The 14,349-nt window shown below is 40.7% G+C and overlaps 1 protein-coding gene across 2 annotated transcripts in view; it reads right to left on the bottom strand.

Moving 5' to 3' along the window:
- GALNT10 (polypeptide N-acetylgalactosaminyltransferase 10) overlaps positions 1 to 14,349 on the bottom strand; it is a 121,003-nt gene that overhangs the window by 89,185 nt on the left and 17,469 nt on the right. Inside the window, exon 4 of one of the 2 annotated variants that reach the window (XM_065409414.1) lies at positions 12,438 to 12,459. The exons of the other annotated variant lie outside the window; for it this stretch is intronic. Within the exon in view, the coding sequence (XP_065265486.1) occupies positions 12,438 to 12,459 (22 nt within the window). The remainder of the gene's footprint in view (positions 1 to 12,437; positions 12,460 to 14,349) is intronic. 2 annotated transcript variants of the gene reach the window in all.

Here is a 14,349-nt window from a genome sequence, read left to right as displayed (position 1 = left end):
TCACACACTTATGCTCAGCATGTTTAGAACATTTCAGCTTTGTAGCTCCTATGCAGCAGTGGTTTGTATTAGAAAAGATGAACTTTTTGGATTTAAATTCCAATTTTAAGAGCAAGTTTTTATTGATCAGACATTAGAAATATTTCACTGAGTGTTGGTCACCTTCAGGAAGGCTACAGTGTGAGGAAACGGGAAATAAGACTTGCAGTTAATGTTAATAATGATCATGAACTGATCTTGTTATGTCTGAAGACCTTAGTTTAAACTGTGACCTGTGCCATATGTGAAGAATCAATTTGATGGATTTCAGAGTAGCAGCCGTGTTAGTCTGTATCCGCAAAAAGAACAGGAGTACTTGTGGCACCTTAGAGACTAACACATTTATTTGAGCGTAAGCTTTCGTAGGCTACAGCCCACTTCTTCGGATGCATGATGGTCTCATCCACTATCTGTCACAGAGAACAACTGTTCATCACTGCTCAAGGGAAACCCCAGAACATCAAGTAAATTACAATTGTTCAGGTAAAGGAGCTCAGACAACAACAGCCAGTTCTAGACATGGCTGTAGCCAACATTTTGACAAATCTTCCCCTGACCACAGAAAGGTGTATGCATTCAAAGTGACCCTTTTTCTTTGTTTTACAAGTATACCTAGAGATATATTTCATGGACACAGGGTACATTATTTCTTTGAGAATCTCTTTAATGATACTGTAAAGACTAAGGTGCCACTGGCCTCCTCGTTGTTTTTGTGGATACAGACTAACACGGCTACCCCGATACTTTAATGATACTGTAGAAGAGAGAGAGAAAAAAAAATCAATTTAACACATGTATCTTCTGGTTTTTGCATTCTTGCAACTCAAATGAGCAAGACTCCCCGCCACCCCCGCCTTCTGAAGAAAAATCACTCATCACCTATGCTGATAGAAATGTCAAACTATTCAAGATGTGGTCCATGCTGATAGATTAGAAATATGAACATCTTGCAACCTTTCAGTGTAAGTGAACTGCTAAAAAGTTCTGATTGACTTTGCTCTGGGAGTGGACCTGGCTAACTGCACCACTGTGTGTTCCATCTGACCTTACTAATAATCACTCAAGCTTCAAATCTGCTACTAAATTCACTATGATAAGCAATTATTTGCCTCTGTACAAAAATGTTAATTTCATGCTCTGTAAACACATCTCCTTGTAAAAGACCAACCTGCCTATAAAGATAGCTTCTGACAGCCCGATGACAATCTTTTGTGGCAAATGTCTAAAATGCCTTTTAGTTGGTAACAACATCTGTTATTTTCCACCCCAGGGGAAAAGAGAAAGGAAGGACATAACATCTGTCTAGTGGTGTTTATGGTTCACTTGTAGAATTTTTAAATTAAGTGGCAATGGAATAGATTTTAGGCACCTGCACAGGGCACCCTAATCCAAAAGCAGCTTCACACACAGTAAAATTAAAAAGCTAACAGCAATAACATTCCAGCAATAACCTTTTGTTGCAACATTTCCACACTAAAAATGCTGTGGGAAAACACCATGCTCTCAGTATTTCACACAGCGAGAAATATAGTAGACAAACAAGAGAGGAATAGCTAGGAAAGAGTTTTTAAAATAGTCATGGGAATTTCAAGAGGAAAATGAGATCCCAAGCTTAGAAGCAAGCATAAACTATTCTGAACCACACCAGTTTGTGGGAAACAGGCATAATATTCTGTCACCTGCAGTTCTGTATAAGCTACACAGTACACATCCTGTACCTGCTGGTAGTGACTAGACCACTCTAGTGTAGAGAGGCAGAACATTATGCAACAGTTAAGCATGTAAAGCTCCCATATAAACTTTCCACAAGAGTACCAGCCTCTCCCCTCCTCCAGGATCTAGACAAGTACATACTCGCTTTAGTTTTAGAGCAGTGGTTTTCAACCTTTTTTCATTTGCCGACCCCTTAAAATTTTGAATGGAGGTGCAGACCCCTTTGGAAATCTTAGTCTGCGAATTCCCAGTGGTTTACGGACCACAGGTTGAAAACCACTGTTTTAGAGCAAACTCAGGACACTGACTCATAGCTCAAAATAGCTGGTCACTCCCCAACTATCTAGCAAAGAGAAATTAGAAAACTCAGTGCACCAAAATATGCAACAGACAAAAAAGTTGCCATTTCTTCTGCTAGGAGGGCACTAGAATCCCAAATATGCATAGACTTCTTCTGTTAGATAATAGCAAGAAATTATTTGAACCTGGAGTTAGACACACAATGTGAATCTAGATTCAAGTCACTCCATAATTCATAGCTAGTCTGAATGCTGAAAGTTAACTTAATGTGCAAAACTGAAGCTGTCAGCCTATGAAGTCTTGTATATGCATTTGAATTTACTTTTGAAGTTTGTATAGAGCAATGTCGTGCCCCTTCTTCCAAACGAAGCTTTTACTTCTTTCCTGGTATGCTTCACAAGTAGCTTGTTTTCCCATAATTCATTCTATAATAAACTCCTTGAAGGTTAATGTGTTAAGTGAGCTAACCTTACTTCTGAGAACCTTGATTCAAATTTGGCTTAAGTGACAAGCAAAGCAACTTGAAGATTTAAGGCTCTAGATAATGCTTCCAGATGATAAAATATCTATATAGCACCATAAATTTACACTGTGCACACAGACAAGCCAAATTCTATGACCCAAAAGAGCTTAGGCCACAGCATTCAGTGCACTATTAATTATGGAAGTGAAAAGCCTTCAGACAGCTGTTGACATCTCACTAATCCCATTCAGAATAAACGGCACATTTTCTGTTCAGAAGACGCATACACAGGACAACTGGATTATCAAGATTGAAATGCAATGGGGCAATGCAGGTGAAGCTTGTGCAGCATCTATAATGCACTTCATTATTGCTTGTCAGTCTTTCACTAAAATTCTTCTGATACTGTAGTCAAAGACAGATTCTCTCAGTACATATAACAGCAGATTAAAGTCCTAAAGAACCTAACAGGATCAATAAGACTTCTGTCCATTTTTTCAAGTGTTTAAGTGAGAAATTAGATTTGCACTTACATTATACACAACTTCAGGCCATCACCCTGGATATATTCTTCCATGGCCAATGAATAACTCTTTGTAGGAGCACGACCCAGTTCCAAGAGCAGTAGCAGCACCACCAGCCTCCTTCAGATAGTTAATTATAAAATCACCACCTCCTATATAAAAGTACTACCCCAATTGCGCAGAGCAATGCCAGTGCCTACTAAATTTGATGAGACTATTTACAAGGGTGTTTGAAGCATACATTAGGTGCCAATATCAAGTATCTATTCCTGCTAGGATCTGCATCAGGGATGCATCATTATATAGCAGTGATTCGTGCCTTTGGTGTTAATCTACGCAACCCTATCACAGTAAGGGGTAAGAACCTCTGGCTATTCTGACCTTTCTGCAGAAGGCTGATGGGAAGTCAATTTGAAGTTGAGAGAGTCTCTAGCAAAGCTTTTCTTTATGGGGTTGGGAGGTGTCATGTGACCCATAACCCACTCAAGGTTAATGGGATGAAAATAATTGCTCAAGAAGGAAAGCCATGACTGAGCAAAAGTCTTTTGTTTCTTCTATGAAGTTCCAGGGAGGCAGGTATAACACATCAGCAACTCTGGATGGTGAATATGCACCTTGACTGGTAATCCCAGCATAGAAGAAATACAGTTTTGCAAAGCTACTTTTGTGATGAGACTATTTTGATAACAGGGAACATTGTCCAGTACACCTTACTGGGAATGCTGGAGGGCTTGGTAACGAAGTCAGGGCACAGAGACAGAGGAGGACATCAAGCTCAGTGAGGTAAGAAGTGTCAGTACAGAGTTCTCATGGTTCATTTGTAACAAGTGGTCAGTTTTGCCAAGGATTCTACGTGCTGGGAACTACAATAAGCCTTCTACTCCAACTCTCTTATGGTCTCTTGGTCTGTGCTTGGCATCAGTGTTTGTTTATACTGATGTAGCCTCCACTGGCTGTAATCATTACCCCATTTTACTAGACATATTGGAAGATGTATTGTGTCAGTGCACTTAAAAATTCACCCATAACAATTTGATTATGGGAGACAGTTATTGACCTTGGATATTAAACATATCACAGTCAATGGGATGAGTGTAATTATATAGTCACTCCTACTATTAGACTTCAAGAACCTTTATGGCCAGGATCCTGTCATAATAGTTACCTTACTTGCCATACTTTCCTGCTGCTATAGAAGACTAATTTATAAATTCATATCCACACTTGCACACTCTTTATTACAGGCAATACTTACCAACTTCCAGTTTTCATTAACTTGGATTTATTGATTCAAGAGGTTAAAAACCACTTACTCAAAGCAGAAAAATAGTTTAAAAGAAAGGAACCCTCAATGCTAGCTTCAGGAACAATGCCTGGCTTAAGGTGGAAAATTTAACAAATTTTTAGCTGCTTTATTACATTCAGATTTAAAAAGTTTCTAGCCAATTGAATCTCATTGATTATCATGAGATAAACATTTCTATGTACAACTTTTAAAAAGAGGTTCGCTCCCCATAGTTTTCAGAAGTGCATTAAGTCTATGCTAACGTTTCAGCTGAGGGACAACTGAAGAAAAGCCCAATTAAACAACAAAGGCTCCACGGCAACGTCATGTTCTATTTCAATAATCCTCTTTGTGAGCTTCAGAAAGATCACTGAATGCGAAGTGGCAACGCACATGCAGTTAAAGCCTTCATTGCTTAATCCTCCATCCTCAGCAAGGAGTATTCTAATAGTGTCAGGAATAATAATTTATACAGTAATTTATACAGTGGCTCTAATTATAGGAAGCTAAAACATCTCATCCATGAAGGGCAAGTATGAAGATTCTTTCGACTATAGGAAAGACCATAACTCATAAGAGCTGTAGACATTAAAATATTAAAAATGTCTCAGCAGTAAAATTACTTTAGATAATCCAACGCATCCCACTTAGACTAAAGGGATAGGAAATTACCCAAAACCTATACCCAAACAAAGTCAACTTTTTGCTGATTGTTTCAGCTAGAGAGGTAGGATCAGAGATCACTTTTCTGTTCTTCAATAGAGGAAATGGAATGAGCCAAAATTTTAGCTTATGTTAAGATGCTTCCTATAAGTAAATCCTATAAACTCTGCTCGTCTTCACAAAGGAAATAAAAGAGCATTAGATTTTTTCTAATGCTGTGCCCTTTCAATATTAGTTTTTAAGCAACACAAATATCCTCAACTTTAAGTCTTAGTTCTATTGTAAAAATGAGAGAACATTAATAGATCATGTCTCCACTGTTTTTCTCCTACATTATTAAGGCTGATACTTTGTGGAAAATGTCACAAAATACTTTTTAGAAATGACTATCAGAAACTCAGGAGGCATTCATACTTGGCTCCAGTCACCACCGGAAGTACACACACTACAGCAAGTTGATATTTTATCCAGTAGGAGGCACCAGTGACACTGTGGGAGGATGAATGGCCCATTAGAAATGCCACTAATAATGTTCACTTTCTATTGCCTCATTCTTTTATTAAGGAAATTTATATGAAAAACTAGTATATTTGAGATTTTCGGCTTTTTTGTTGTTCATTACCTACCTTAGGTCATAATACTGTTTGCGACATCCATTTTTTCCCCCCCAGGGAAAAAAACAAAACAAAACAAAAGTATTATCCAATAAAGAATGAGAAAGCAGCACAGAAGATGCAGATTTTTTCTAATAAGACTGCAATCCTGCAACAGGAGCTATATTAATATAAGCGTCTGTGATACCAGATTTGGGGATAAAAGGCTTTTTCAGTTTCCCCATAGGATGCCTGCAGGACTTGGTAACAAGTGAGCACAACATTTTCAAGTTGTTACACAGTAACAGGAAACAGTAAGTTATAGATGATATAGCATGCTTTGTGCAGAAGCAGGTTCTCCAATTTCTATTTTTTTAAATTTAGAAGCCATGTAAAAATATTTACTAAGAATTCCCCCCCACCCTTCACCTCCCAAATCAGCAACCTGGGAAATGGAGTTCTGCAGTGGTATTGTCCAGCTCTGCGTGGATGAGCAAAAGGAAAGAAAGGGGTACTCTGTGTTCCTGAAGAGCGTCTCATCCTGGCCAACTAAACAGCAGCACGATGGGGCTGCAAAAAAGAGTTTCGTGTCTAATTTTCACTGGTATGTTGGGAGACCCAAAAAAGACGGGAAGTGAAGAACTTGTATTGCAGGGAGTCCTCAGGGCTCTCACAAGGACAGAAATGATCTCACCGGGTTCAAAGATAACTATTCTAAAGTCACAAGATCAGGTAATTTTATATGACTAAACGTAAAGTTTGTAAGCTCTATTCCACTATTACCCCTTGCAATTTAAAAAAAAAAAAAAAGGTCAGCATGGTTCTCTAGTGAGACTGGTCCTGTTTACTAAGCTTCCTGGCCTTAGACAGTCTTTGGTTGAAAAATCAACGGTCTCCCTAGAAATCCAGATCAATGACGCCTATTGTTTCTCCATTATCCATTCAAAGAGATCAGGCAGGCGCTGAGCTTGGCTGCAAACATAACAGCTGTGCTTGCCATTTGCTTTTTACGCCACTCTGTTTACTGCAGCGTCTGATGCAGATTGTTTTGTACAATCCCTTTTTGCAAGTACCTGTTGGAACTACTGTAGAAACAGGTGAGGATAAAGCAAAGGGGCTGGTAAAATATTCATGCATATTTGTCAGGTTAGATCGTGTAATGACGCTAATCTGAACGTATAACATATTTCTAAATATCTTCACACAATATCATCTGTTACGTTCTTAGTGTTTTCAGCAGATTCTCTACAATACAAAAATCAGATATACAAGTCTTGTACCTCTCAAAAACTATCATCCTGCTCCAACGCCCTTTTTGTAGTCATAGGTGATACTCTATTCGACCAACTGTGCCTGTCTTTACTTTTATTACGTGACAGATGGTATGTATGCACTGTTCTATCAGTCAACAGCTCTATATTACATAAGTAAACTACAGTGATCAGATCGAAGGCACTTGGGACAAAAATAGGACATTGATACCAATGACTGACCTGTCTCATGTAAGAAGCAGTCATTAAAAAAAAAATCGATGCTGATTACATACACAACGAACTTCAGCCCATTTCTAAAATGCTCACTGAGCCAAGGAAGTATGTCCAGCCCAGAGGACGCAGTTCATGGCTCTGGGTCAGTCCAAGCTTTCCTTAAAGAACTCTCCTGCTCCTAGATGATATGTATAACTACGGATACCACTATGTGACTGGAAAAGGTCAAAACCGAAGCCTTTGGCTGGATGTTTTATTTGTTAACTTCCATCGATGTAAGGAAGCATTTTCAGCTCCTGTACAAGTAAGAGGAATTTGCTTTTTTGGATCCTCTTTCCCAGGCATCAGTGAATGCCTTTGTTCTGCTGTAACAAGTCAGTCGAACCAGTCTATGTTCAAAATCAGCATACAGCTATGAATGTTTGTGGTCTCAAAGCACAAAGAGATTTGCTAGGAGGATTATGTCTAAGCAGTTTTAAACACTAATGCGAAGTTACAAAGTCCAAATCATTAGGATTGCACTTTGTTTGATACCTTCCCTGCTGAATCACAGGGGGCCGTGTTCCTTCAAGCAAAACGTTCAGTCCCTGTTCAAGTAGTCACCCATTGATGCTTCCATTGCTAATCTCCTCTCGAAATTGTGGCTCCCCAGTTCCTTGCAGATATTGGGATCTGGAGGAGGGCGCTGTCAGATGTTTAAGCGAGTTAAACAGCTAGATAGAAAGTTTGAAGAAGGATCTTGAGTTTATAGTGGAAGGGAGTGAAGATTTCCTTTAGCCATCTCGTGTTGTACAAATTAGCTGCAGCTCTAGCTTGAATGTATAGAGACACCTAAGTCTGAAACACTGACGCATCTGCTTTCCAAAAGAATACCCTTGCACAAAAGTTACAGAGCTGAAAAGTTTTATTTAAATACACAATCCCTCCTCTTTTCTCCTGGTCAGACTTTCTAGGAACCTTGCTGGCACAGGCAGAAGTACATTTCAAAGAGCTTGATCACTATTAACTGGGGAGTTTTATGTACACTTAATTAGCTAGCTGTGGGCAGTGATGTATAGTACTCCTTTGTCAGCTGTTATACCTACCCATGTCTGATGGAAGGGCAGAGGAGGTTTCTGAAAGTCAACTCCCAGATGCTTCTGGTGTGGCTGTCTCACCAAATCAGCTGCCTCTGGGAAAGAGGTTGTTGCATGACTGAGGAGGATGGGTGTCTCCGAGAATAACGCAGTTGCTTTCTGAGCAGATACTCAGGCTGGTGACCATGAGAAGCAGACGGTGTTCTCTGTCTGAGATGTCTGGTACCAGAAGGTTTTTTTGGTATGATACTGGAATATAAATACAAGAATCTGACGGTGGCTCTAAAAACATTGAGGGGGGTTACAGAAAGGAAGGGGGTCACACTTTTCCACTCCAAAGAATTATACTACATGAACAGGGCTTGATAATTCGTGATGTGAAATTGGAGGGGTACCCAATAAGTCTTTTGGCCAAGGAGGTCCTTGTCTTTTGGAGTCCCCTTGGTGGATCTAGTCTGGTCTTACACTGCAGAGATGAATAATCCCAGTGTCAGATGTGTGCAGAAATGCTGAAAGCCCTTAGATGGGACTTGGTAGCACTTTTCCACCCGCTACGAGGTTGGGAAAAGCAAGGCCTGCATGTGCCAACCACAGACTTTTGCTGGATCTATAATACCCTCATGGATTGGAAGGACAATTCTTGTGGACACAGAGGAGCTGAGGATATCAAACAACTTATGGCCACTTCCTTGGATCACCATCTCAATGATCAATATGTCTGCCAACCTTGAAAGCAGCTCCTGGAAGGCTCAAAAGTCTTAGATGGCTGTGCCGCAGTGACTGCTTCCTCTGGGGAAAAGAATTTTTTAGGTGGAGAGGTAGCTGGAGTGTCTCCCAAGCTACCTCACCAAAAGGTGCCTCCAGTTTCAGCTATTCAGTTTCTCGAGCTATTGATGCCAACAGCAATCGAGATCTCTTCACTGGGAGGTGTGAGGCAGGCTCCCCTCCACGATCTCTAAGAAAGTTGGCCCTAATAAGGCCAGTATGGCCTTGGCAGCAGATTGTACTGGTACTGATCACCCAGTCTGGCCCTTCCATTGCCAGTTCTGCCAAGCACTGCAAAATACCTTTGGTGTACAGTCTCTCTCTCATGCAAGGGTTGCCTGCTCAAGATAGGGGAGGAGGAAGGGCCTAGTGATGATGAGAAGTAGATCTCTGCAATGGAGGCACAAATGGATGCAGTTCCCGTGTTTATGGTGGGACTGATGCCCGCACCGGTTTAAGTGACAAAGAGTGAAAGAGGCTCATCGAAGGCATACTTCAGGACTGGGAAAGGCAAGTTGTTGGTTCCAGCGTTGGTACCAGGGCAGGTGTTAGTGCCAACACTGGTACAATTTTCTCTCAAGCCTTCGTTGCTGCTGGTGCCTTGGCACCATCCCTCATTGTCAAAGACGATGTCAAGAGCTTATCTGTGGCATCAAGCCCCCCTTGCGGGATGATCTTGCTGAAAACTGAGCTACATTGGGACTCTGCTCAGGAGCATTGTCCAGCCTCAGAAGTGGACTGCACCACTCTTAGCACAGAGATCAGCACCAATGTAGTCAGTGCAGACAGTGATGTGGTCGGTGTTGAGGATCTCTGTGCTGGTGCCAACTGCCTTGGCACCCCTTTCAGGTTTCTTCTCAGTGCTGGAACCAGAGGTGTATTGTCTGTTTTCAGCAAGTGCCCCCTCTACCAGTCTTGGTTCCAGTATGGAGAACGTCTCTACTGCAGGCTCAGAGGTTACTTTCATGGACTGCTCTAAGAGGAGCAACTTGAGCATTGTTTCTTGGCATTTCCAGATGTTGGACGAGAAGCAGCAGCAGATGCACTTATTATGAATGTGTTCTGAGCCAGAAAAGGCATCTCCCGCATCCATTGATTAAGGACATTAGGCCCTCACAGGAAGGAAAGGGATTAAACCCAGTAGATTTACAGGCTATCATTGCTAAGAGTTGGTGTGAAGTGCCTCACCCTGCTGCTGTACAGTGGGGTCTCCCCCTTTCTTAAGTGGCGGGGAACCACCAACAAAAAGTTGACTAAAAGAAACTTAGAACAAAAAGGAGAGGTGGTCTGACAGTCCAGGTTCTGTCTTGCTGCCATGGGCAGTAAGACGGAACAGAGGAAAGTTTGGGGTTGCTCCACCCTTTATGCTTTCCCACGGGACCAGTAAGCACATACGTTGCCCTGCTGGATACGGCTATTCAAAGATTCTGAGCTCGCGCACAATGTGCATACACACCCTACAGTATGATCCACAAGGACATAAAAAACACTGAGTTATCTGAGTAAGCGTTCAGACTGAAAAATGTTAAACGTTTTTATTTTAGTGACAAGATATTAGCATGCCTCTGTGTATTATGAATGTTCTAATCTGGAGCTGGGTGATCTTGTGTCTTGAACCAATCACTGACCACCTTGCCACACAAATCAGTCACCTTTAAAAGCTGTGTAAGGCGGCACTGTCACTTTAACATACCTGGCAGAAGATACATGGCAGCATCTGTGCCCAAAACTCGACTGTCCCCATAAAGTGAAGTCTATATCTTACAGGATCACAAAAGATCCTTCAGCAGGAAAAAATCCTAAAGGAGGATATAGGGTAAAGCTCCTGGGTTCAGACACAGGAAGCTTGACTCAAAGTTTTATTTTTACCATTTCCTCATAATACAGCACCTATAATATTTACAGAGCAATTGGCTTCCAGGAGACATTTGTCAAATCCCATTTAGAAGTGATAATGTCTAAAACATCTGCAGCTGGTTATAGTACATCTGGAAAATAAAGTTGTCTGGCCCTAATATTGCCAGTGTTTGAAGAGAAAAATCAAAACCATATGTCTGATCTTAGCTTAGTCTCAAGTGATCTACACTTTATAAGGTAACTTATTGTTAAATTTTTTAAGTCCCATGAATTGGATTCTACTAATTGGACTTCATGGGCTTTTCAGTGTGATTTTTTTTTTTTTTTAATTCCCTACTCCCACAAGCCTTGCTAGTTTTATTCTGTATTACGACAGCATTGAAGCATCTTCCAATAAGTTTTAAAAACCACATGCTATACACAATATAGCTTCCACTCCAAAACTCAGTTTCCCATAAATGGGAATATTGTTTTCCATGGGGTCTCAACACCAATATGGGTGAGTGTCTTCCCCCCCCTAGGAGGTATTTTCCTACTTGTACCCTCTCCTCCTCTTTCGCAGGCTGGTAGAGTCTTCCCAGTGAAAACATCCAAACCTGGAGGAAAACAATTGACACTTACACTACACTGGTCTATTCGAGGCACTTGGAGCGGTTGGATTGGTTTTCTACAATGTAGCAACTAGGATTTTTTTTAGTTTTAAAGTGTTTTTAAAATAGTAATGAAGAGACTATGCAAAAAAGGTTGGCAGGTGGATTCGTGGGCTGACATAATATCTGAAACAGATTGGATTTCAAGATGATAGCATCCCTTTACATTTTTAGTGGCTCATAGTTTATATATTCGCACAGGGCTAAATAGGAATTTTTCATGGAACAATATGCGAATGTTTTGAACGTGTGTATCGTTTGCAAATAAGTTCACAAGACTTGTGACTAAGATTATTTAGGGGGTGTACAAGTTGAGTCTTTACCCCTCCGAGTTGCAGTACAAACTAGTTGAATTACTGTAAAAATCCACCACCACCCTCCCCCCCCCCCTCACTTTACAGTTAACTCAAGTCAAATCAAACCTCAGTTTAGAGCTTCCTTACCAAGCCTGGTTGTTCCTAAGCTTTCCCTCTCTGACATCCTCTGTTCTGGCTCCCTAGTTTCCTCTGGCCTAAAGAAACACACCCGACCCATTTATATATGGGTGGGAGCTAAATGAACCCACCTGCCAGCATGACTCTGATTAACCTGAATCCTAATCCAGAGGTTCAGCACAAGACTATGGCATGTCAACAGAAGAACTCCTCTCTCTTATAGTCTTAGTCTATCATCCTGTTGTGCGGTGAGAAACAGGGAGACTAATGCCTGCTACAAATTGTACTCAAAATAAAATTTAAAATGTTGGCTCAATATTGCAGTCAGAATGAACTGAGAGACTAAGTCTGATCCATTTATCCTACCCAAGAAAACTTCCATCAGCATTTCGTCACCTATTGATCAGAAGGAAGTGACAGTTAAAAATATGAAAAGCTGTACAAGGCAGGCTTAGGCCAGCCCTCTTCATAAGAACGGCCATACTGGGTCAGACCAAAGGTCCATCTAGCCCAGTAACCGGTCTTCCGACAGCGGCCAATGCCAGGTGCCCCAGAGGGAATGAACAGAACAGGGAATCATCAAGTGACCCATCCCATCGCCTATTCCCAGCTTCTGGCAAACAGAGGCTAGGGACACCATCCTTGCCCATCCTGGCTAATAGTCATTGATGGACCGATCCTCCATGAAGTTATCTAGTTCTTTCCCTCCCCCCCCCACCCCACTCAATAATCAGAACACACTGCTGCTTTGGAGACAGAATCTTCCAGAAATTAAAGCAATTCATTAAAAACCTTCTTGGGCTTATACTGAACACAGAAGTAAAGTGAATCAGCAGGGGAGACTCACTAAAACTAGAAAACTGACTTCATCTCCAGGTGAGAAGTTTTATAATGAGATGCTATCAAAGAAAGTGGCAGAAGAGGTCAAACACATACCATGGTATTCCCTGTGAAATTTAGGAAGGTTTAAATAAATCTCCTTTATTACCCCCCGTTTTCTAAAAATATGAACTTTTAAGCAGTTGCACGTAGATAACCGAAGTCACTTAATTACCTTTAAACAATGACATGACGGGAGTCTTTAATCTCAATTAAAAATCCTGGCTAGCACGCTTAGATGTATAACAGAGCTACCTCCCATACTAGTTCTAGGACTGGTTGTAAATTTGAAGGTTCATTATTAATTTTAAAAGTGGGATAACCAGCTAGTCCTAACCTTGCCAGCAACACTTTCTTTCATTGCCTGACCACTTAGCAGGCTCTCCTATGCATAACAGTAATTGCATGGCAAGCAGATGAGATACTGCCCTTTCTTTAAGGGCAGATTATTAAAAGGGTAAAATATTATGCTATTGATATGTTAATTTTTCTTCACATTTTGTATCTGATAACTATCAATGATTTACATTTAATGAACTATACAGCTTTGGCTTATCTAAATGGTCTAACAGCACCACAATGTCCTGCCAAGTAGATATAACAATTCCCAGTCTCTGTACCGGAGAGCTGGGCTCTATTCTAACCTGTCCCTGTGACTACTCATAGCTTTTCCAGAAAAAAAGCAGACCCGATTCTTGTCAGTTTCACAGCTTCACAAAAGGTTCTGAATGGCAGCAATGCAAACCGACAAGACTTGAGTCACATTTTACTTTCATTTCTGAGGAAGTCTATCTACAAACTAAGGAATACAGCATTTCATTGACTTACATTTGGGCTCATGTTTGGAAAGTTATCTTCATAACCACATGGGCTAAAACCAACAACAAGAGATGGAAGTTCAGGTTCTGTAGAAATTAACAGTACTCACCAGGGAAGGATGCTTACAGGCCCCAGGCAAAGTGCCTTTTCCAAGCTCTGATTTTGAAGACAAATTCGGTGTCTATTTGAGCCAAAAAAATCCAGTTTGGGAAGATTGATGCCTATCATCTCTCAAATGTAGTCATATTTTTATAGGCTCAGAATTCTACCCAGACTCAATCCAAATTCAGTCCTCTCAACACTGGGTCTTTTCTTCATTTGTTTAGAAGGAGCTGAAGAATAATGAGCTTCAGCTTTTGAGCAACTGCCACTTCCACTCTATTCACAATAGATGGGGCAATTCCTACTCCCATAACCATATGTGGAATTGTGTTAAAATGTACAGGGCTCAAAAATACCAAGCTGCCAATAGAAATGCACTCACAACCCATATAAGCCTTGCATATTTAAAAAGCAAAGTATTAGCATCAACAGGAAAATATACCAACATCTAGATGCTGGCTTATTCCATTATTCATGACATATGAATGAGAAAGCAAGCTCTTTTCACAGATATTGGTATAGAAACGAAACATAGGCCAGTACAATTTGTATTTATGGTACAGCCTTTTAAGGGCTTGTTGTCCCAAATCATTTAAAGTGCATTAAATACTTGACCACGGCAACTGTGCGGGCTGCCAAGGACCTGTGACAATAGATTCTACACAAGGCAATTTTCTTTTTAAGAGTATAGAAACTGTCA

The sequence above is a fragment of the Emys orbicularis genome, chromosome 8 (assembly GCF_028017835.1).
Source record: "Emys orbicularis isolate rEmyOrb1 chromosome 8, rEmyOrb1.hap1, whole genome shotgun sequence".
In the NCBI taxonomy this organism is placed as follows: domain Eukaryota; kingdom Metazoa; phylum Chordata; order Testudines; family Emydidae; genus Emys; species Emys orbicularis.
This window is presented reverse-complemented; position numbering and strand designations above follow the sequence as displayed.